General features: G+C 39.7%; 1 protein-coding gene across 2 annotated transcripts; it reads left to right on the plus strand.

Annotated features, from left to right (window-relative positions):
* Nucleotides 1–3,691: 3,691 nt before the first annotated feature.
* On the plus strand, nucleotides 3,692–25,019 carry tgm1 (transglutaminase 1). 2 transcript variants are annotated; one of them, XM_022230529.2, is made up of 17 exons: nucleotides 3,692–3,856; nucleotides 9,462–9,539; nucleotides 10,279–10,453; nucleotides 11,032–11,214; nucleotides 12,071–12,319; nucleotides 12,843–12,961; nucleotides 13,708–13,815; nucleotides 14,376–14,550; nucleotides 14,704–14,842; nucleotides 15,370–15,473; nucleotides 16,556–16,692; nucleotides 17,957–18,068; nucleotides 18,406–18,578; nucleotides 19,000–19,108; nucleotides 20,149–20,309; nucleotides 22,625–22,761; nucleotides 23,197–25,019. In XM_022230529.2, exons 3-17 carry the CDS (start codon nucleotides 10,291–10,293, stop codon nucleotides 23,339–23,341), a joined length of 2,214 nt encoding a protein of 737 aa, XP_022086221.2. In that variant the 5' UTR covers nucleotides 3,692–3,856; nucleotides 9,462–9,539; nucleotides 10,279–10,290; the 3' UTR covers nucleotides 23,342–25,019. The 2 variants fall into 2 exon arrangements, with proteins under 2 accessions (XP_022086221.2, XP_022086223.2); XM_022230531.2 differs by lacking the exon at nucleotides 9,462–9,539.
* The last annotated feature ends 493 nt before the right edge of the window (nucleotides 25,020–25,512 follow it).

Here is a 25,512-nt window from a genome sequence, read left to right on the forward strand (position 1 = left end):
ATTTCGGGGGGGGGGCAAAGCACTCATCACACATCAGCAACAAACTGAAAAACCATAGTGTATATGGTAAATTTTGATTCATTTTCAACAAAGTTTTTATTTTTACTCCCTTTTACGTCACTTCTTTGTTGTATATCTTTTACTTATCCTTTTAAAATTTAATTTATTTCGGGGGGGGGGGGTGTATGAACCCATATACACAGTTTCAGGGAGACGGCATAACTACAGTGACACCATCAATCTCCATTGTGGGAGATAACTGAGTTGCGCCAACTCACAGGCGCGTTCGTAAGCTTGGCGCGTACGTGCATTTTAGCCGTCCACCACACCGTGTAGAGTAAAGAATAGTTGACCGTTGAATGCGCGCGCGCGTTATGTGCCTCTTCGGCAAATAGGTCAGTGCCCATGTCGCTTGAAGGGAAGGGAGATCAGATGGGCACGAATACATGGTCGTTGTTGTAACTGAATGCATGTGAGCTCTTGAAATTTGCCATCTATAAAGTTGTTCAATTGTTGACATGGTACCCCGCATCAGTTCAAATACGTATCCTACAGAAATCGGAAAACGTTTCTGCACTACATACAAAGGGAAAAATTTGAGCATATCGATACAGTTTTTCTCTCATTGTAATATCTAATTTGATCTCCTTGTGATGACCCATTTAAAATTATGATAGGTAGGCCTACAGTAAAGTTACTCATCAAACTTCATTATTATCTGCTTTAGTAACTCTCGACCTCGTGATCGTATTGCGCAAATAGCGCAAAGAATTGTTTTCGTAGTCTTTTTTGCCGTCACTGGGGGTCAAAAGGGTGATCGGTCTAATATCCTTGTGTTTTTAGGGACCGTTTTACTTTAAAGATTCCAGTGCAGTATTGTTGGCTGTTGGTTGAGAAATTTTAGTTTGTTCGTTTGCCCTTCTCAACGCTTTTTAAACACTTCTCAAGTTTTTCCTAATACCTCTAGAAACATTTATGCCAGTGGGCAAACGCACCCACGTGCTGTTCGGGTAATGCAGTTCTGTCCTGGTAGTCTTAAACTTTTATTAAATGTCTGTGTAAACGCTTTTGTTATGGTCTGTTGACCACATCCAGGTGCAGATCTGAGACAAAACCCTGAAAGATGTAAAAATGTAAAAAATTCAGTAAATGATAAAAAAATTACTAAATTTAATTTTAAAACAAGATAGCTTCCTGCAGATTTTTTTTACGTATACACTAAATGCCGTTGTAAACAATGTGTGTTATGTTATGCTTTTCATTGTTCCTTTTGTCCGCAAAAATGAGACTTCGGTCTTACTCCGCCGGAAAAATTCTGGATTCACCGCACACATCCCAGTTACATTATTATCGAGTTATCGGATCAAGGCCGTGCAAACAACCACTTGCTTGCTCTTAATAATAATGGGTGCGTTCGATTAGCTTCCCTGAACACACCAGTGTTACACTCAAGAGAAGCCTCACTTGGTGCACTGACCCCATTCAAGCTCCATTGAAAATAGTGTAAAATCAACCAAGTTTGGAGCCCCATGAGGCCTCTCAAACAAAAAAACAATGTGTTGTTTGGTTCTTCAGGTTTCATTTGATTTTCAATTTTTAGTAGGTTAACCAATGAATTTCTTAATTATCCGCCCAAAACAAACTCATCCCCCCAAAAGTGAATGTTGCCAAGCCCACCCAGCGGCCATTTTTTAAATGACATCCCTCACCTTGCGGGGGCTCTTCTGACTAATTTTCAATCCCATTTTTGTCTGCTTTGCCCCCAGATGAGTGCCCCTGAATCTACAGAGATAATTCTGGGCCATACTGACACACTCCCTTTATTTCTTGGCCCAAACAGACCCCTCTTTTTGAAACAATCTCTGCGGGTACTTTCTGTGCGCCTCCGCCTGGCGGAGAATTTTCCTTGAATTGGGACACTGCACCCTGCAGTGTGTTTTCAAAGGCATTCTGGGAAAAAGGTTAAGTCCCCGCCACGTTCCACATGTAGGTCGTCCATGCTCGAACAGTCCATCCGTGACGTCATTACACTCGGGCTGCCTCCAGAGACCCACTCGCCAGGTGGGGTACTGGTGGCTGACACCAGGGCAGGCACGAACATCACGTGATGGCTAAACGAACGCTCTCGTGTAAGTTTGACTTACACGTGTAAGCTAATCGAACGCACCGAATGGGTGCATAATCCGTCAAGTGATTTTTTTTTTACCCAACGCGCTAGGGGTACGGAAGCGTTTAAGGGCCACTTGCAATTTTCTTTTAGTTACTATCTCGCCGCGGCGACTCGCCATCTTGCCGCGGCGAGTTATACGATCTTACCGTGGAGTCAATTGATATCCCGTCCCAGCGAATATTTCTATAGCTTCATAATTCTTATTTAGCATGTTGTTGTTCTCAGATGTATCATTAGGGTGGAATGCAGTACATATTTTAGATTGATTAAAAGTTTTTGTATTTCAACAAAGCTTGATACACAAAAAAGAAATCTCATTTGGGGTGTGAATTTCCATATTCGGAAGTGTCGTAGATTACTTTGATTCCCTTGCAGACTGCCTATTGAAAGCATTACGGTGCCAATATTCATGCGCCGCGAGGGGGGACCCTGAAGAAATTTTTACAAAGAACCGTGACAGCCAAAGAAATGAAAAATAGAAATGAAATAGTACCAAAATTATCAATTTGCTTAATAAAAACAGAAAAGAAAACTGACCCACCCAGATGGTTGCCCCCCCCGCCGAAAAAAATTCTGGCAACGCCCATACATACTTTTAGCCAGTGTGTGTTACCATTTCAGACCAAACCTCCATATTGATATCATATGCATTGTAACAGGAAGGGCAAATCCATGACATATTTTTTGTCGAGAGCTTGGATGGAGTTTATCTTAACGTTTGAACATGGGTTAGCACTTCCGGCCCAGTGCGCATGGCACGTGTGCACTTATATTATATTCAAAGGTTTAACTTGAAGGCACGAAGTAACCTAAATGTTTTAACCGTCCAAAGCAAAGTATCGCTTTTGTTCTCCATTTTAAGTATTATAAATGAATAAATTTCGACTGATAGAAGTTCAAATGTAACTTTCAAGTCCGCTTGCTTCTGTTTGGCACTTAGAAAACGGAGGAACACCGCAACAACTGGGGTGCACCCCTGTGTTATCAGAGGTCTATAACACTTTTCACTGGTACATGTATTAAAATGTTGGTGTTATTTGGTGTTGCTTTTACCCTCCAGTGCATTGTAACACTTATAGGTGCGCAAAATAACACCGGCGGTGTTAAAGTAACATCCCATGGTGTGTCCATCTGATGACACCAAAAAGTGTTGATTTCAACACCACAGTTTTTGCAGTGAAGGAATTAAAAACAGTCTGCCCTTCATATGAATTTGGAAATTCATACCAAAAAAATTGATTTCTGTTGTTTTCTTTTGTGTTTGAGAACAAGCTTTGTTGAAATGTAACATTCCCTTTTGTTCCAATTAAATAAAACCAAATCTCACTGCATTTCACACTAAATATACATGTACATACATTTAAAAACGATGGCGCGCTGAATAGGACTTATGAAACTCTTGAAATATTCGCTGCGGAGGGATATCAATTTGATGCAAGATCGTATAACTCGCCGCGGTGAAATAGTAACTCGAAAAAAGTGCAAGTGGCCCTGATACGCTTCCGTACTACCTGTAGCCTCGTACGCGTGGTATAAATGTGGCGCGAAAATCCTTTTGTTCACTGGAGGTTCACAAAGGTTGCTGGTATTTTGGCTGTAGTGTTAGCAAGCTTGGAGTTAACTTTTTACTTGGAGAGTGCGGTCGACGACTGATGATTTTGGGCTTGTGAAGTTGTGATAACTTATGTAAGTAACGTTAGAGCTGATTTCTAAGTGTTAATGTCGATCGGTAAGCCTACGTTAAGTAATAACAGTATTCGTCAGTGTAGTGCATTTAGGCAGCGTGATTGAAGTTTATCATAAAGATGTATGTGGGCGTTGGCGCAGTTTCCCACGGGTGCTTTTTGGGGTAATTATGTTGCTAAATCAAGCGCATCCTAAAAAGCGCAGCATGCAAGTTGCAACTTTCATGATATTGTAATTTGTAAATGGTAGTCCAGGAACTTACTACTGTACTAGGGAATTCCCTGGCCGCACTTATGACTTGTCTAATTATTACTACCTAGCCGTCCGTTTTGTCATGGCGTCCAACTTTTGTTAATGGTGAGAACTTTTAAAACTTTATTTTGCGTGTACATTTTAATATGAACAATTTAACATTTACATTGTAGTAAACTTGGGGCATAGCTTATGAGGTTCAACAGTTTTTCAAGACTGCAAAACATAGATGCTGTGAACCTCTGCAATTTTTAATAATGATAATCATAATTACATATTTGTATACAGTATAGTTCCCTATTCATTAATATGGCCTGAGGTGTTTCATAATTAATGAAAATACAAAGCTATGCAGTGCACCAGGTAAATGCCCGATCAGATATGGACGATAGCTACAATAACAAAGGAGTCCTTACTGGCCCCTGCCAGTGCAAGGTCAACTGAATTAATATGAAGACCTTTGACCCTTAGCAATTGCATGGTTAAGGTTATTATTTTTCCCGCACCAAAGTGGAAAAGAAATGGTTGAGGGGCCCTCATGGATGCCTGAGTTGCAGGCAGAGTAGATCTAGTGCCATGCAGGGGCATATGTTTATTGAAATCATGCCTTGTATAGCTCACACTCATTTTACCTGCCGAGGTCATTGGCTGATTGTTCCACTGCCCAGTTTCCTGTTTGCTCTATCAAAGGTCACCTAGCCTAAAATGCTCTGTAATAGGAAGATCTTGTTAAGTGTTAAATTTTCCAATGAAGCAGGTACATTGCGTTCTGCATGTCAATAGAAAAGTCCTCTTTTGCTGTCAACTCTGTTAACTTGTTCTATTGCTAGTAAATTTATATAGTTTGGAATTTAATGAACTAGCTGTTCTGAACAACCCAATTTCTGCTGCATGATAATTGAGATTTGAAGGTGATAGAGATATTTTGCATGGGGCTACTGCAAACTTATCACATTGTACATGTACACACAACAACCATAAAATCTGAAATTGGGCACATGCACTAGCCTAAACTCCAGTGATTCTTGATTTAGAAGCTTGGGGTCATGGTATGGGTCATGCAAACAATGCAAACACACGTTTAGTTTACTATGATACCCTACATTACTCTGTGAATTTGTGGCATTGTTGTGCATGGTCCTGACTGGAATATGCTGCATTGTTAGCATAAAAAAGGGGGTGAATTCCATATGCACATAACTGTATGATTTTCCACTGCAGTTTCTTTTAGCCATGTAAAAGCAATAAAATGTTCTAAATGTCAACTTGTGCAGTGAAAATATTGAGGTGTTACCTAAGAAAACAGACCAGTCTCATAGGGTTTGTTCACAGGGTGTCAAGTGATGTCCATGTGTAATATAATATAGAAAGTTTATAATCTGAAGGCCTCTGTGGGAATCAGCAATTATGTTCCAGGTGGTGGACCCTCCTCCAGTGTTTTAGTAGGGACCAACTAGAAATTAAACATGCATAATTTATACAAGTTAACCGGGTGGCTGCCAGGGCTCCTGGCCATGTTTATTTGGATGAAACCATTAGCTCCCTCTTTCCAACATAGTGGCCACAATCTGTAATCATGGGCATCGCCAGGGTTTTTTTTTGGGGGGGGGATCATGCAGTTTTCCCATAGGAAGGGGATTTCTGGGGGAGGGTTAAAGTGCTTATCAGCAAAAATCATTGGCAGTGGGAGGGGGTAAATTTGTGGTATTTTCGAGCAAAATGGTGATTTTTTTGGGTGAGGGTATCTGGGATATGAATGAGATCCAAAATAAGGTTAAACCATTGTAATTGGAATCAGTAATAAACAATCTTCTTTTGTCTTGTGCTGTTATTTAAAAGGAGTGTACATTAACAATTCAAACAATTAACTTTCAGTTTATTTGAGAACCACTCAGATCATATGCCTTCTGTTGACTTAAGATATTGCTATTGGTATGTCCAATAAATGAATGTTAAATTTGTGCTCCCTCACAACTCAGTTTTCCCAGAACCTGTTTATATCGTTATGGTTACTGTTTGTTCAAGCTACAAAAAAATGCATTATAAATATAAGCCAAATGGGGCACTTGATCTAAAAATGCTCAAAAGTGCAGATGTACTCAACTACCCCTTCAGCTCCTGGGACCAGCCAATCCTGTGTCCTTCTCTAGCTGCTAGTCTGTTGCTCCGTAAATCCACCTTATTTTCTCAATTGTGAACTTTTGGCATTGAAAATTTGCTCATTCTGTCTGTGGTTAGTGATTTATGTTACCATATTCATTTGACCCTGTTTTAACACACAGCATGTCACCATTTTACATGGAAGCCATGATGATAGACAGTAACATAGAGTACAGGAAACACACACAGGTACCTGTGTTGATGTGGGCATGCTGTTCTGTTATGGGGTTATATTAGAACTATCTGAAGCTGAATTTGAAGGATTTAATTTATTGAAATATCTGTCATCATTTACCAGTGACAATTCTCTGCTGTCTCACAAGCCTGTCACTGGCTTGGTCCATAGAAGGTGGCCTTGGTTTTTTTTTTTGGCTGGGGAGCATTACTAACAGACAGGCAAGCTTAGGTGGGTCAAGGCTGTTCAACTTCAGTTGATGAAAGAATGAAGCTGTTTTATTACATGCTAATGTAGCCTGCTGTGTGAAGGTTCGCAGAGTAGCTGCCCAAAATGTTAGAATTAAACTTCAAATGCTGGAGTTGGAAGGAAAAAAGAGCATGTGGTCTTGCCAAATCTGCTGTTTACCTTCAGTAGTTCTTCATATCAGTTGGAAAGTGTATTCAGTTTGAATCCAGTGATTGTTAGAAACATTTCTGGTCATATGTTGTGAAAAAAACTTATAAGTCATGTGGCCGAGTGCAGGGTACCTTTGGAGACCTCTAATTTTTTTGTAGTTCTGATGAAGTCATGCTTTTAGTTTCCTAATTTTCCTCAGATGTGTCCTTTATCAGCTTCCACTACTTGGAATCCAGTCTCCTCCTCCCATTGCCACTTTTGTATCCAATTTTGTATCCAATTGAACCAATTCCTTCTAACAACAAAACTTAAATGGTTAATGAGCCTTTTCCAATTAAAAATTGTCTCCATCTTCAGGCTTTCATTGAATGGTACCTTTGAAGGTTCCCTTTCAAGTAATTTGGTTACCTCATATACACCAGCCTGTATCAGTCAATCCATGTATTGCTCCCATCCCTTGAAGGCTTGAGAGCAACCCTTGCCACCTTAATTGTTGTTTTCAGTTTGGATGGTATCCCTGTCTCCTTTCCCGTACTTTGCTTTTCAGTTCCCCACCATTCCCTGCCTTTCTTTGCCCTGTTCCATTGTGAGTTCCTCTTCAGAAAGCAATCTCTATTGCAAGTACCCTATTGGTCCATGAAAGCCATGCATGACTGAAAGTGTGACTATTGTGGTCTCGGGACATGCTGCTTCCTGGGCCTGTGCTGTAGAAAGTTACTTTATTTAAATTTCAGACAGCAGTTGAAATGAAAGAAAAAAAAAAGGTCTGCCGTAGAGAGCTAACCACTGTCAATTGTATCACTCAGCATTTTCGTGATAGTAATGCAAAGGGCAATTCAGTTATTTATAGTGAAGTATCCTGGCATTGAGGTCATACTATTTTTTGGGGGGGGGATTTTAAATGATGAAATAAAAGGCTTAGTGATGTACATTGATGTTTGTAGATTATGTAAACCTGAATTGGTACTGTTAGATAGGTACTCAGAAGTCCCAGTATACAAAAATCAGCATTAACAGTGCAGCTATTACTTGTTGCTTTTCTGGCACATCTGCCCTGAGTTCATCACATCCCCAAATCATGCACTACTTACTACAAGCCACTGTACTAGACACTCACACCATGCTTCGTTGAAAGCTTTTTTGTGGCTTGCACATCACTGGCCAGACTACCAGTATTTATCTAATACGTGTGGATCACTCCGTATCCCATTGTGCTGCAACTTGAATGGGCGACCATAGTTTGCAGAAATATCATCTTTTGATTGTTTTTTAATTTTACTTTGAGTTTGTTCAAAGTTTTGTCACATTAATGTTGAGTAGGGGTGTAGTTTCATTTAGTATTCAGCATTATGTGTTATTTGGTGTTCTGATAGTTGCATAAGATTAGAGAGAATTACTCTTTTACTTTTGTTCTGATGGCCAACCATAGTTTTAGCAGGCCATTAGATGTTGACCTTAAGAGATAAGGATCTCTTTTAAGAAGGGAAAAAAAGAAATGAAGACCTCACAATTCTGAGATACTCCCCTTTCTGAGTTTCCAAAGATGAGAGTCCTGTAGTTTTCATTACATTTGGAGAGGGTGAAAAATGCTAATAACTTGATATGTTGCTTCAAATGTATCTGTGTACAAGGATCAGAGTCTTGTTAAGTACTGATGAAATATGTTGTAAATTCAAAACTGGACTTTGGTGTCACAAATTGGACTCTGTTTTATCCCATTTGCTCAGTGCAGATGTATTTGACAAATAAAATGTGCTGAAAATTAACATGTTTTCTCATACATATTTAGAGCAAACTTCTGGGTAAAAAAAATACAAATGAAAATATTGGCATATTAGGGTTTGTAAGTGTTGCTCAAAAAGTTACCATGGGTACGTAAAAAAAATTCACTTTTACTCCTTCAGTATACAATTTCTCGGACAGAGCTTAATATGTGCTTGTTCAAAGTAATATACATGTACTGTGATCCTGTTTGGGGGAAGACAGTTGTTAGTTTGCCATCATTCATTTCTGCAGACTTCCTTAACTATCTGATGCATTTCTCTTGCATATCTTTCTCCGTCCTTTGTGTAGTTACACAGAATGTAAGATGAAGACTCAATCTACGAGTGACGCTGATTATGCTGCTTATGACACGCAGGGCACCAGTTGCCATATATAGCAATAAATCTACAACAGCATAATATACTGTGTTTCAAATTCTCATTGCAGGTGTTTGATTCAGTCCCATAAGAAGCTCCGACCCCCATTTAGATTAATTCCTCAATTCTTGCAACATTGATCATGATCGCTTGTTTTTCAGTTTTGATGGCTTTGAGTGAGCCAGCAATTCAGGAATAAGCCCCCCTCCTCGTTTTAGCTTCACCTCTTTCCCTGCATGCAGTTCTCCTGTGCTTCAGTGACCATACACATGTAGCTTGGGTGCCTGGTTAATCAATGACTATTGTGTGCAGGCATTATTGTGATGGTATCGTATTGTGAGCTGAACCAGTAGAGTACGGATGGCTATTGTGTTTGGCCATTATCCTAGGCTTCTAAAGCTGATTGAATCCCAAGGATCTGGATACACATGATAGACACATGGTTCATTGATCATAGCGTCCCTTCTCCATTTGCCAGGTGGTGAGGCTAGTCCTGCAGTCTTCCTTGCTCCGTACTTTTCTTCTGTAGGAAAGGCTCTATCGTATTCTTGACCAGGTAACAAGTTGTGGCTGTTTTCACGATGAACTTTGTTGTGAAGTGAGCATCTGTATATGATGTTACAGAAACAGTTCCATAAAAGTGTTTTTGAAGGAAATGCTTTGGTTTTTTTGCAGCTAAATTTCACTTTTAGGACATGTCACTTTTAAATGGTCGTTGTAACATTTAAAACTTTGGTTGTTTGTATGTGGAACTGTCTGATGTCTCATCAATGCTGCATGTATCTCGTTCTTTATCTTTGTATTTAATTTTCCATTTGGTTGTGTTTGTATATTGTCAATTCAGTTGCTTAATGGCATAGGTAAGGTTAATGTCAAATGTTTTTGTGCTAGAAGTGCCATTACTTATTTAGGACCTCTTTGTTTTACTGGTTATGCTAATTACCACAAGATTTTCCTCCATCACGTAGCTCAATTCCACAGAATCTTACAATTCTCTCGTGCTTTGAAAAGCACAGGGATTTTGAATTCATGAAATACAGAAAAATAGCTACCTGTACAATGTTTTATATTTTTGAATTACACAGAAAACTTCCAAGTAGAATACATGTATATCTTGGTCTGCATTATTGTTCCTCATTACTCAAATTTGATTCACCAGAATATGATTTGAGTCATGGTGAAAGCCACTTTGGCTCAGTCAAGGACAGGTATCATTTCTCCCAGTCCCTGTAATATATGTGTGTACGAATTTCAGATTGTAAGTTGTGCTTCGTTTCCCTTTTTTTTTTCTGCAGTAATCAGCAAAAATGGTTCGCCGTTCCTCACGCACCCGCAGACAACCTGTCCGCTTTGGCTACACCGACAGGTTTGAGCCTTACGCGCATTCACGCAGACGGGAAACAGTCCGCTCTCAGGGACGTCGCTATGTGCCGGCAACACCACTTACCTTGCCTACTTTAAAGGAGAAAAGTAAGTTGCATGAAAAGTTGTCACCAGTTTATTTAAGCATTGAAAAGAGTGGAAAACTCATCAGTTCTTAGAAATAATGCCCTCTGAAATTTCATTGTTAGCCTCTGCTTATTTGAGCTTGATATCTTGGTCAACAATTACAAAATCAAGCACAGAGTGAAATTTCAAATACTACTTTGTGTAGACTAAACACACTACTTTCCCTTTTATGGTGGAAGATTCCACACTCAATTGCTCAGTTGTATAATGTGGACTCTTCATTGCCTACTGCTCATTGTGAAAGGTGTAAAGAAAAGCAAAGCATCAACAACTTTTTAAAAAACATATTTTGTAATTTGTATGGTGACCTGAGGAACAGCATTCATTTTACCTGAGGTCCCCTTCACAACGCAGCAATGAAAATGAAATTGTTCAACCTACTGCTTACAAAATGCTGGTACCGGATGGTTACTTATCACAAAGAAATACCACGTGTAATAGCAATCAATTCTTTCCCCAAAGTCAAATACAGATGTGCCAGCGTTTTTTGTCATCAGACCCTGCGCTGAAGTCTGAATGCATTCAATTTTTCCCTCTAGAAACCCAGCTGAAGGTGTCGTCCGTGAACCTGTGTCGGGATCGAAACCAGCAGGAGCACAAGACCGGCAAGTACAAGGTAGACAGTCTGGTCTTACGTCGCGGCCAGCCTTTCCACATCGATGTCAAGTTTGATAGGGATTACAAGCCCAGCACTGATGAGCTTGTCCTGGAATTGCGAATGGGTGAGGCCGTGTTCCCCTGATGGTTTTTAGGAGGAAGAGCCCCTGTGTGGTCTTTGATTTTATGTTGTTTTCTTCATTCCCCGGGGAGACATCTAGTAAACCTGTTTTATTGCCAGGCATTGCCAAAAGTAACAGAATTTCAGCCATTTTCAGTAACTTATTGGCATTTGAAACATCTGCATATACCCCAAATGCCTGAAATCTAATTATATTCAACTTGAAAAATAAAGTTCAATCTTCAGTCATTTTCCCTGGACTCCACTCCATTTTGCAATAGACATGGGAATTTTTAAACAGTGACAAATTTGACTGACCCCAAATTTTTGGATCAATTTGCGGACTTCTTTTTTGTGCAGTTTGCCAATTACCTCTCTTTATGTTCAACAAAGTTGACAACTTAAGCCCTTTAGGCAGCAAAGTTGACAACTTAACCCTTTAGGCCTTGTTGGGTATGGGTTTCAGGCGTGCAACTTTTCCTGTGTTTAGCTGATTTACTTGTTTTTCACTTCACACTTATGCCATTGAGAAATGAAAAACACTGTACTATGTCTTGTAAAGATAGGAATTTCCTGATTTTTCCATCTAAGTCCATGATGCATTCCTTGCTTTTGTGTAATAGCACCCTCAAGCGTTGATGTCGTGTGTGGTATTGTGTGAAAGTGACCTTATTGTTTTTGTATGTTAATTGATGTGATCAGTAATCAATAAATAGAAACATTTAAATCAATACGGCACATCTGTAGAACCAAGGGAAAACAGGTGCTGAATTTTGAAGTTTGGGATACAAGATACTTGTAGTTACTTCGTAAGGTGACTCCAAATTTTCACGGCCATGATATCCTGTGTTTGCCGGCAGGGAGCCGTGCCAACTTGACCAGAGGCACCCGCTGTGTGGCCCCTGTGGTTACCTCCAACCCTGATCATGATGATTGGGGCATCAAGGTGGAGAGTGCCAAGGGCCCCAATGTGACCCTGAAGGTCTTCTGCAGCTCGCAGGCTCTGATTGGCTACTACAAACTGTTCATTGTGACCACCACGGGAGAGGACGAGTATGAGTATGAGTTTCCTGAGGAGCTGATAATGATTTTCAACCCATGGTGCAAAGGTGAGTAACACTCCCTGTCAAAAAACCCAGTGACTCTCTATAAGTGTACTTTCTTCTTTATTTAATGCCATTGGCAAAGTGGTGTCTGTGAAGTGTGGTATGCAGATTGGCCAACCCACTCATGTTATATTTACAAATCATAAACTCTATCAGAGCCAGAGTTCCATCGGTTTTATTGTATATCTATCCATTGGTCCATCAATTAAAAAGGTCTGCCAAAGAGCACTCCAACTGTAGACATATTGCAAATGGAATTTAAGATGAATTCCACCAGGTTCTTTTCGACAGGAATAATAGGAATAGTCAAAATATTACCTACTGTAAATCTTCCAAACCAGGCTGGGTGGATCCCGATAACTGGACTGTTAATGGGAAACAATTACAGACAAATGCTGATGGCTCCTTACTATATCCATCTCTAGTAGAGCATCATTATGTGTTACTGTCTGCCTGTCACAATCTTGGGAGGTACTCTTCCATTTCTCAATTACTTTGGGAACGTTTGCTTCTGATGTTTGCTCAGATGACGGTGTATATATGGCGGAGGAAGCCAAGCGACAGGAGTACGTCATGAGTGAAGTCGGTCTGTACTTCTATGGCTCCAAGTACCGCATTGGCAGTTCACCGTGGAACTACGGGCAGGTGCGTGCATGATTGCTCAGTGTTATTATCATTGAGGTCAGGGCCCAATTTCATGGTGTAGAATTCTGCTCTTACAATCTCCTTTCTGCGCTAACCATGCACAGAATCTTTAGTTGCAGGATGTACGTATGTACACAAGCCGAAATTCCTCGCTAACTTGTGAAATATTTTTCACTTGCAGTAAGCATTGAAATTGGCCCAGGTTGAAAGCCATAAGTTGATGGGCCAGTACTGAAAGTTTTGGGTGTCAAAGATTGCTCTGAACTGAAAATCAGAGGTATCCAAATTGCATAGATTTTGTGCTTCTGAAATGGTATGCTTTTACAATGAACTTTCATAAAAATTGTGTCATTTGTCATTTTTTTTCCTCTGCTTGCATTGTTCTTGAATTTGAATGAATATCACATTGGTTGCCCAACATGACCCATGCAGGACAGTGAAAAATTGCTCTTGGATTTTAAAAACTTGGAATTTAAATGTTTTTGGACACTTGGTCTGCGGCTCTTTCCTCTCATCACGACTTTAAAATTCCTCTTGCAAAACACTAAAACTCATTGGAAAAGAAAATTGTGTGTATACACAGATGTGAAAAATTGTCAATTGTTTGGAAGATCACAGTAATATCATAAATACTTTGAACGTATATCTCCTATTGAAATAGAGTCGAATTAAGACTTCTAATTATCTGAATTTCTAACCCTGAAGTAAATGTTCACCGTACGTATTGTTTTTCTTCTTGCCTGTAGTTTGAGAAAGTGTCTTTGGATTGTGCCTTGTATTTGCTGCAAAAGTCAGGCATGCCTGACTCTAGTCGTAAGAGCCCCATCCAGGTCTCAAGAGTTATGTCTGCCTTGGTAAGTGTCGGCTGTACAGTGCATTCTGTACTGAAGCTGTTTAAAAATAAATGGCATACCCTGTAATGTTCTTCTTTAACCTCACTTGTCGTGAAGATATGTTGTTTGTAGTTCCTTTGCATCGATGTCATATGTTTCTCTTGAACACTGGCTGCGGAATGATTTTAAGGGGGGGGGCCAGTTATTAGACCAACAGGCATCAGCCATTAATAGGTTGATCCATTGAGCCCCACCCCATTACAGGACCCCCAGTTGGAAAAAGGGGGGGGGCACTGACCCCCTGGCCCCCCCCCCCCCACTTCCTCCGCCAGTGCCTGTGACCCGCCATTATTTGATACCAGAATGTCTATAATATAAGTTGTATTGTTGGCTACCGTTGTCGATAATGTCATAAAAAACAATAAGCAGTAACTTAACTTACTACTGAAAACACCAGATTCTATCACGCCCAGACCTCAAGTGGACACTCTGCACAGTGCACACGGTGTGTCAGAGGATCTAACTCGGCTGTCCCATTAAGTCTTGTGTCTGATTTTTGTTCATCTTTGATATGTTGATAGGTCAATGCCCAGGATGATGATGGGGTGCTGTTTGGCAGATGGGATGGGGAATATGATGACGGAATTGCACCAACTTTCTGGACTGGCAGTGTGGCCATCCTGTCCCAGTACATGAAGACTCAGGAGTCTGTCAAGTATGGCCAGTGCTGGGTGTTTGGCAGCCTCCTGACTGGACGTGCGTGTTGTTTCAGATACTCTATTATTAATATTGTTCAACTCAATAAGAATACGTGACAACTTCTCAGTTTTTGTTTCAGCTAATACAACTTCAAAGGCCAGCATTTCTCCTCAGTAATTGTGTGAGTTGTTTGTTAACGTCTTTGTCCAGTGTTGAGGAGTCTCGGTTTACCCACAAGGACTATCACCAACTTTGCGTCTGCCCATGACACGGATGGCAACCTGACTCTGGACTATCACTATGATGAGAATTCAGAGCCACTGGATGACTATGATGAAGACAGCATCTGGTATGGATATCTGTCATGATCTTTTCAACATCGTGTTTTGACGCAGGCCTGACGCTATGCATATTTACACTGCCAAGGCTGGAAAACTTGCATGCCATTTCTGTTTAGATTGTTCCTTGACAGAAATGCAAATGATCCATTTAGTGTTTCATTCAGAAATTGCCGTATTTTTAAATGGTACAGTTGCATTTTGCTCTGATAGCACTGAAGGCCTATGTTTGAAACTAAAGGTGAGAGAAATGTCAAACATAGGCCTACATTTAAGAAATGCTTAGAGATAACATGGAAGTCCCATTTTTTAATACAGTTTTGCAGGAATTTGCAAAATCTTTAAATCTCAGAAAAACTTGAACCACATAAAACTGCAGGACATCCCCTCCAGACTTTTCACAAATAGAACTAATTTTTGTTTTTACTGAATTGGTTTAGCAAGAAGAATGGAGTCGTTAACAAAGATTTGTTGGTGTTGGATTAGTCTTCCAATGAAAAGTAGCAAAGAAATCCTCCTGCTTTTTTGTTTTGGGAAGGAATTTCCACGTGTGGAACGACTGCTGGATGGCTAGGCCAGACCTTGAAGAAGGTTACGGGGGCTGGCAAGCTGTGGATGCCACACCACAGGAGACCAGCAATGGTGAGAAAGGTCATCTTCATCTGTACCCTTCAAGGGCATTCTCATGTGTTTGTTTCTGTAGCCTACAAGGCAACCTAAAATGTGACCCAGTACATCAAAATCAAGAATAGGTCTCAAACTGACATTTTCGTATAAATATATGTACATGGTCAGAAAGAGAATTTCATAAGCTTTCAAATGGTACACATCACAAGTGTGTTGATGGTAACCTTTCATACATACACTTCCAAAATATACAGAAACCGCCACATTGTTTTTTTTCAACATTTACACGCATCCTGACTTTACTTGGCCATTATGTAAAATGGCCTTGGTGACTTTTTCCTGATTACGATGTACCGGGTCACAAATAGACACCTGGCCTTCAGAAAGTTGTTGAGTGAAGCGTATTTTACACAGGGTAGTATACTTTTGTTACTCCAAATTTTGCCTGATGGAAGGGCATCTTATCTTTAGAATAAAAGGGTTCTTTGATTTCTGCCTCCTTACACTAAAATTTAAGCTCAAAGACATATAATTTTTGTATCAGGTAGATGGAAAATTTTATTTAGTCCTTTTTATAAACACTGTATCCTCAGTGTTATCCAAGTTGAACAGTAAAAAAAGATTTGGGGAATAGATGCTAGTTCTGTTTTACAGTACATCTTGCTGTGACTGGATCGGTGTACCCTAGGCCCAATTTACCGCTGCTTACCACGAGCAAAAATTGGCACTTACCATAGCAGAAGATTCTGTGGTTACGGTGAACTCATGTCTCGGGTTAGCAAGGAATTTATGCTTGTGCACGTAGGTACACCCTGTTACTAAGGATTCTCTGCTTAAAATGTCAGTGCAGAATTTTCCTGTTAGCACGGTTAGCACAGAATGGAGATTGTAACTGCGGAATTCTGCGGTAAGCAGCACTGTAAAATTGGGCCCTGGCCAGAGGCACTTCATAACATTCTCAAAATACTACGAATAATGCACGGAATTCGTATCCAAATGTACTGCACTGGCAAACTGGTTTTTGTCCTGTTATGACTTACAATTTAACAGAGCTTGCTTCAATAATGATTCCTTTCTTGACTTCATATCTGTGTCAGGGGTGTTCTGCATGGGTCCCTCTTCCTTGCGTGCCATAAAGCAGGGTCACGTGCACCTAAACTACGACACCAAGTTCTCCTTTGCAGAGGTCAATGCTGAAAAGGTCTACTGGAAGGTCTTCACTAAATCCAGAAAGGTACAGCCTTGGTCTGGGGGATCATGGAACACTGTGTCGATTATGCCCGTTAAGTTATGTGACCTGTAGTGGATATCATACAATCATAGAGTCCTTCCATAGCAGAGTGTGTCATTTACCAACGGTTGGTACTGTACTCGGACTACTGATGTGCTGAGTACTATACCGAAACTTGGCCTTATTTTTGGTAAACAACACTTAAAACACACTTTGCTATGGGTGGACGCCATGTTTGTAGATGTTTGATACCAGGTATACCAGTGATGTAGTCAAATACTTTTTGAGAACCAAGTTCTCTACCAAATATTTAACTAGTTAGGAGGGAACAAAGCTGAAGTACATCGGCATTTGATGGTACATGCATAAAGGTAAGATTATGTAGCGGTCCGGCCCCCGGCCAATCGCTCGGGGGCAGCGGTCTGTCCGCCACTGAAGGGGGAATTAGAGGCCAGGCAGGCAAAAAGAAAGTTCAGCAGGTACTGAAAGACTTGGGTATTCGAGCAGGCTGGATTTCTTTTGCTTCGCCATCACTATAATCACAACTGCTTGGACAATTAAACCGGTGCTAATCTGTGTGATTCCCGGCCGAGCCATCACGGCGTCTACGCACCCATTCGTCTCGCACAGCACTCCCTGCTCTCCCGAAAAAACCTTGGAAACCCGCCCGACTTCTGTGCCGAAAAAAGTATCACATTGTAGGCCACTTCCGGCCGAAAGGCAAGACTTACAGAAAATAGTTGTACTGTACATGTACATTCTAAGCATGTAGGCCCAATCACGTCTTGAAGACGTGCAAGAGGTTCAAAGGTCACACAATTCGCTAAATTAGATGGGGAATTCCCAGATCCCTACAATTACAAAGCAACATAATGACTTCAGACCATCACTGTTTGATTAAAATTAACTGTCTAGGCCGAGTACTTTCCAAGTACTTTTCTCCTTAAAACTTAAATTTTACATAACTGGGAGTGTCTGAAGTCTAACATTTATTTTGTAATCATACCTTTGCGCATTTACCATCAAATGCCTGTGCACTCTGGCCTTATTCCCTCTTACCCAGTTGCGGAGAACGTTGGTACTCAGAAAGTAATCGACTACAACACTGCAGTATAGGTCACGTGACGTAGCAAGCACAATTGGTCTCTTGGTGTAGACTGTGGGTGGTCACTGAAGAATCCAGCAAATTAATTGTGCAGTAGTTGTAAATTAGGTTACTTCCTCAATTTTTGCCTCCGCATTTTACGCTGAATCTTTTTTTTACCAGGCTCCAGAGGTCATAGATATTGACTCAGATGATGTTGGATGCAAAATCAGCACGAAAGCTGTTGGGAAATTTGAGCGTGAAGATATCACCTTGCAGTACAAGTACAAGGAAGGTTTGTGGACAGTTTGCCAGTTTTTATTTTTGATTGATCTGAAAGTTGTCTATCTTCACAGAGAACTTTGCTTGGTGGTTGGTATTGTCTTACATCAGTGAAAAATCCTTACTTGGGGAGAGTAATTTGAATGAAATGTGGAGAATATTAATGGGAGACTTTGAGACGCTTGGTGGTAACAAAGACAAATGGTCCTTTTTACCACTTTTGAGCATGCAGATGTTGTTCTGAGCATGCGTGGATAGTTCTGAGCATGTGCAATACCTTGAAAAAGGACCAGTATGTCTGCTGCCACCAATGTCTCAGTCTCCCATTATCCCTGAAAAACTTGTTTCAGGTTCGGAGTTGGAGCGCATTGCTGTTAGGGAGGCCAGTAGTCATGTCCGCAAGGCCAAGAGAATTCTCAAGAACCTCACTCGAGATGTTGTCTTTGATGTGGACATGGCGGAGCAGTTCCCCATCGGGAAAGACATCAAGTTTACCATCACCTTGGTGAACAAAGCACAACAGGTGAGATGATTGGGTCATCAGTTACTGGAACTGTAGACTTATAATGAAGTTTTCCATTAAGGGGATCTAGATTTTGATTAAAAACGGGACCTTGTGCTTCACTGGCAAAGCTGTTGCCAGAATTGCTCAAAGCAGTTTCTTAGAGCTCGCTTAGGAGAACTTAAAGTTATCATTATGCTGCAAATTATAAATTTGGATTGAAACATTTTGTGTAGAGATATGTCCTCTTGTATTTATACAGTTAGTTTGCTGTAGCACACAAGAAGTTCATGCCAGGTGGTAACTAATGTTTTGTATATGCTTCATTTAAAATGGAATGGAAAAATAAATTATCTCTTTGTACGTGGACATGAATATGGCTCTGCCAGGCATCTGTCAGCTTGGTAATTAATGGGTGTATCTGTACTTGACTTTTTTACAGGCACGCTCTGTGTTTTTGGCTGTGACAGGGAACAGTGTGTATTACACAGGAGTCAAGAAGGCCAAGGTTTCATCCTACAATGGGGTACTGACTCTCAAGGGCAAAGAATGTAAGGACCTCTGCAGAGGCTCACATCAGTTCCTCAGTTGTCTCCTCAGTTCCAGCCTTTTAACAGGAACAGAGACAGATCGTCCAATTGAGGCCCAAAAGTTGTCACATTGCTGTCTGATTTCTGGAGTGAATGTTGGGCATCATGCTGCCTGAGAGGAAGCTGATTTTGAAAATTATTGGTGTCAGTGTGGAGTAAGCTTCATCCCTCATTCCATGGAGACAACACCTTGTTGTCTCACAGTAGTAGCACAGCCACCATCCTTTTTTGGGGAGGGCACCAGCATAATGTAGGATGGAATAACCTAAAAAACTTTACACAATTCAGCTTTCATTATTGATTTAAAAATACTTTAAAAAGACAAGTTTCTTGGCAATAAGCCATTTGCAAGTTAAATTTGAAGAAAATCTGGTACGCTGTCAGTGTACCAGAGTTATCTGATTAAACATAAACACAGTGATTTGAATTCCCCAGACTAAAGACAAGGCTAAAGACACTGTTGCTCTACCTCGTGATTTGGGGCAAGCTTTTGCATACCGACCACTATCTCTGGAATGGACTGGTTCCTTTGTGTCCTTATCCATTGAGAATAGTGTACTGTTGCAAGGCGTCTCTTCTGTAACTAAGCACAAGTTTGCCCTGGATCACGAGGTATAGCAACAGTGGTTTTAGTATGCAGAATTCAAATTGTTATGTTCACGTGAATTTAAAGAAATCAATGTACCAGATTTTATTCAAATTTAACTTGCAAAAGGCTTATTGGGAATGTACAGCTTTATATTTTAGGGGGCTACCAAGTCCCACCCCAGCCCTCAATCAAATCTTTGTCTCTCCAATTGATTAATTGATTTCAGTTAGAAGTGTCCGACTACCAGCCTTTCCGTGGCTGCTTTACTGTAGCCTTTGCAAACTTCAGAAAAGCTTGACTGCAGTTTGCTCCTAACAGTGTTGTGTGGACAGCTTCACATTTCTCAACAAATATAGAAAATATTTCTAATGCCAGAACTTGGAAAAATGTTTTGGGTCATTTTGTATTCCAGCGAGAGTGGTCCCAGTGACTGTGCCTGCATCTGAATACTTGCCGCAGTTGACCGATTATGCTGGGGTGTCCTTCTTCATCATGGCTTCCGTCAAGGAAACCAAGCAGCCTTTCAGCAGGCAGTATGACTGTGTCCTTGATAAACCCGACCTGGATGTCACGGTAGGTTTTCATTTGTGACCATCAAGTGTGACCATTGCTTTCTTATGATGTTGAAAGTAGATAAGTGTGATTGATCCAAAATGCACAAACACATCAGTGACAATTCCAACAATATAGTTTGCCGTAACAGTTAACAAGAATGAAACATTTTAGCATTTAGATATCCATGATTGAGCTGGGAATATTTTTTCCAGTGAATACTGATTTGTGCAAAATCTGTAGGTGTTTGTTTGGCACCTTACCTCAATAATGGAAAAGGGGACACTGTTGTCACACAGTTATTTTTGGTGACTGTCAGACAAACTGATGTTAAGAAATATGCCATACACTCCCATGACATATATGAGACATCACTTGGCAATTCTCTTTAATCTGTGTACACTTTAAATGAACTTATTTCCACCAAATCCACCCCCCCCCAAAAAAATTAGGTTTTTAAAACAAATATGTTCAGTTCACAAAAATTGTGGGTGCACTCTTGGATTAAGATTCAATGTAATTGCACAGTTTCTAATTATCCGTTCCTCCGTAAAATTTTAACGTGACCTTTCCCAACCCAAATTTACTTGTTCTTAGATAGTTGGGAAATTAAAGCTGTTTTGAAATTTTAACACAGAGTAACCATAACCATTATTTAACATACAATCCACTTGCTTCAATTTCCAACTTAGGTTAACTTTCAACTACATGTATTCCCAAATGTCTGCATTTCGACGATAACACAGATATCAATTCACTTCTTTCTCACAAAATTCAGTTCTGAAGTTCATCTCCAAAATCCTTAATCTCAGACCAACTTGAAATTCAGCTTTTGAGATGTCTGTTTCTAGTGACTTTGTACACTTAATCATTCAACTTTGCAAGTTGTTTAAACAACATGTTAATGATTTCAAAATGTTCTTAAGGTATCAAAAGTTAAGCACAGTTCTGAATAACGTTGATGCTCAGGCAGACCCTCACTCTGTACACTGTGCTATGCTCCACTTCCCGGCCACAAGGACACAGCAGTTACACCACCCCTCAGATTCTTGAAGACGATACCAAAAATTGATCTTCAAAGTTCATATTTACATGCCATGGTGAAGCAGCATTATCAGAATGAAATGATAGACAGGTTTCTGTTTGTAAAAGGATGTAGATCAAACTCAACAATTCTGTCACTGATACACTGGATTAGGTTTGAAAGTCACGTTCTGTTTGATGGTTTTGAAAAATCATGACCCTTCTGCCATCAAGCTCTGGTCTCAACTGACTGGACTGCACCCCCCCCCCAAAAAAAAAAAACTGGCAAGAATGTCACTGCTATCTAACCATGGCACCGAACACAAAGACACATTCCTTGTACACACTTAACCTCTCAACCATTACACATACCCATCGTTGTATGGTGCAGGTGGGGCTCGTTCCACGAGGAAAACACCCCATAGTGAAATTAGGGTATGTTGAACATCCATTAGGCCTTAACTACTAACCAATAAAAATTAAGGTAATAAAATACAGAAAGACTGGTTTCCACTGGGTACTTTTATTCACCTGTAGGGAAAATATATACATAAAAGTAATCTGATTAAAGAAAAGAAAAATACAGATTTAATGTGACAAATATACCCATGAAATCAACTAAGATACAATGGAACATTGCTATAATGAACACCGCTATTCTAAACATTTGGTACGTTACTAAACATTTCTAACAGGTATTACGGTTTAAAGCGGTGACTCCAGGAAAACTTGATTTCTTTTCACAGCTCTTCTAGTGATGACTACCCCCAGGGTGAAACATGAAAGGAGATTAACATAATAAAAAATGCAGGAATTTTCTTTCTTTTAGGGGTGTTTTCACCCTTTTTCGTGTAGGCTTTGCCCCAAATCCTTAAATCAAAGCACTTTGTAGGGCATACCAGCACATGTTTGAATGTGGATTAGCACTTGGAACGGATGCGTGCACATCCGTAACTGAAATTGTTATAACGAACAAATGCTAATATTTTTTACAGTAACGTCCCACTGTACTTGATGGTGTTCCATATTATTATAAATTCCTACTCATGGTTTAGTTTGAGATGCAAATGCACAGAAAAAAATGTTTCAAAGTAAGAATTATTCATCCATTTACATGCAGTGGGAGCAATGCAATGCAAAGGAAACTGATCATTTCCCTCCACTTAAATAGTTGGAAGAAAACAATCAAAAATGGAACATTAGCCTATTTGAATTAAAGAGTTGTTTGTCGGTATTAAATTTAATAAGCTTACTTTGTTCCTGAATCGTACACTACCCTGCTTAGATATTTCTTCCAATTTTTGTCCATGCAGACAGAGGGACTAAGAGTTCGTGGCAAGTCCTTGACTACAGTTATTTCCTTGACCAACCCACTTCCGTACCCATTGACTGACTGCAGCATTTTGATGGAGGGATCCATCATGGAAGGCGCTAAACGCATTAAGGCACCGTAAGTTTTAACGGACCCTTTGTGTTGAATTTGATTGTGTTCTTCATGCATTTTTTCCCCATTTTAAATCTAAATAGGCATAATAAACTCCTCCATTATTTTTGTAAAAATAACAAGGATAAAAGCACATACAAGAATTTATTTTCTTTGAGATGCAAATTAATCTATGATGTTTGCAGTGCAAACAGAAACCAGTGAGTATTTCTCTGATTGTATTTTTTCTATGAGAAACAAATCTTTGTTTTATTCTTATCATGATCAGCAATATTTTCTAAGTTACCATGGGGATAATAATTTGCTGAGAAGTGATCAAAGTTTCATACACAGACCCATGTTATTAGGGCGGATATCTGCTGTCTGTGCAGTCATCAGGTATGTCAGACAGTCTCTCTGTTTAACCTGCGCTTTTTATGCGTTCTTTTTTGGTCATGACAGACATATCCCAGTGAATGGTCGGATGACCCAAAGAGTGCCTCTGATCCCTAAGGGTGTCGGTGCTTGCGACCTCATCGTCAGCTTCACTTCCTCCCAGCTGAGCGGTATTAAGGCCCACGTCACTCTGAATGTCAAGAGTGCTTAAGTGCCAACTTGGTTGAGGGTTTCCCCACCTCTCTCCCCTTCCTGCTACCACTTGTGCACTACCAGGAATGGTGTCTTCGAAGTAACTGTTTCAGTTTCTACAGAGAGTGATTATACAAGAGTGATTTTTGAATGCTTCATATTTTACAATCTTGTGATGCTTGAAGATTATACTTTTCACAGGGACTTGTGATTTTTATCTGGGACCCTTTTTTACCACCACCCTCGAACATGAATTTTTAGAATGCTATTCTAGGAATGAGAACTGAAAAGTTGTCAGTCAAAATGAATGAAATTTTTATTTCCTTCTGAGATAGGATTTTTAGAAGTTGTTAAAGTGTTTATAAAAAGCATACGCCCAGTTGTCATCCTCGTGATCAATCACTGGCTTTTCTGTATGCTGAACATTTACTTCATTTTGAGGTGTTCTGAAATTTTGTCCAAACTCAACAACATTTATGCAGTGAACTGAGGTGGTATTTTGTGTAATGGTAAATTTCCCTTATTTCCGTTTTCTTAGTCTAGCGCTACATCAAGTTTGCTCAGTAAATGTATTTTAGGTTGGATTTTTAATATACCCTACGCAACTGTTCAGATTTTGTGTTTGTTTGGGATCTTTTGTTTTATTGTTACGAAGTCCTCTGTAGAGTTTTGTTAGTCAAGTGTGGCTTTTAATGAAATGCTCCTTAATTTTACCAATTTCACATATATCTTGATTGGAAGGAATATTTGGTTTAAGGTTCTTTGCTTTATGAGTCAAGATTTCAGTTTGGGAAGAATGTTTTTATTCCTAGTATGTGTTTTATGTTGCAGTTCTATTTTTGTGGTATTTTACGGAGTGCCTTATAAAACAAAAAAAAGTAGTTTAGAAAGCATTGCTGGCATAGATGAGTTGGTGAGGATTGATTTTTAGGATCAATTTTACATATAAGGAGTATTTGTACTTTTTTAATTGTAGCAAAGTGTAGGAATTTACTTTCACTTGAGTATAAAACCAGCCAGTGCCGTGTGTTTCATTTGGTTTCTTTTCTATCAGAAGTTTTGGCCAAGATCACATTTTTATATTTGAATACATAGTTTGTGAGAGACAGTTTTTATGGACGGTACGAAGCAGCTGAAAAACTGGACAAAACTGGTAAATTATATTGATACTGTAAAATGTTGCAATTTATCAAAAGTGCAACTACTCTCAAATGTAGTGTACATGTGAGGCACACATCCATGTAGACAGACAGCTTGTGGTTGAATTTTTACACATTCCATTAAAAGTGAATACATTTTTCAGCCTCTTTGATAATTTTTATTACTATTCAGGGGAACAACAAATTGAAGCAGCGCGGTCTTTATAAGATTTTTAGCACTTGTATTTCTGATGATGGAGTAAAATGGGTTCAGTGCGCTTTTATTTGAACTTAATGAATGTTTGTGATATTCATCACATGAACGGAACAAAATTTACTCTTGGTTTGAAGCTTAAACATGTTTTCAGAATATTGTCAATTCATGACTTTCAGGTGTCACAGATGTTTTTGTTAATTTCAATAATTAGAACACTGGATGTACTCGTTTCTGAAGTATACTGGTTTTACCATGTTTAAATGTTTTCACCTGGTACAGCTTGTAGTAATTTTATTTCTTATAAACCTGTGTAGGACCCAATAAATCTTGCGACTTAGAAATGTTGATGAACAGTGAGTTTCTGCCTGTACAGTGGTGTATCCAGCGGGGGAGGGGGGGCTTGCCGTTCGGAAAGTTTTTATTTACAAAGAATACTTCATATATGAGAAGAAAAAAAAGTAATCGGTATATTTATTTATCATATATTAGCATTAAAAACCCCTGAGAAAACACCAACAAATAAAAGCAAGGATATCCAGACCGAGAGAAAAACCTTTTGAGTTTTTAATCATTCTTCCCAACATGACGAATGAGTGCGAAAGCCGCTTTTGCTTTTGAATTTGGCCTCTGGCCCCCGACACCAAAAAAGCTGGATACGCCGCTGTTGTGATACCATTTACTGAAGATCGTTTCAGTCTTTTATTCAGGGTTACCTCCTTCGTAAAATCCAGTACCCAAAACCTATCTCCCTAACATTTTGAAGTAATTCTTGGACCGTGTTTACACACATCAACTTCAGGGGGTGAATCTCCCAATGGGTCTGTCGGTGTCCGC

Source organism: Acanthaster planci, linkage group LG02 (genome assembly GCF_054643075.1).
Source record: "Acanthaster planci isolate LZ-2023a linkage group LG02, COTS_SCS, whole genome shotgun sequence".
NCBI lineage: Eukaryota > Metazoa > Echinodermata > Asteroidea > Valvatida > Acanthasteridae > Acanthaster > Acanthaster planci.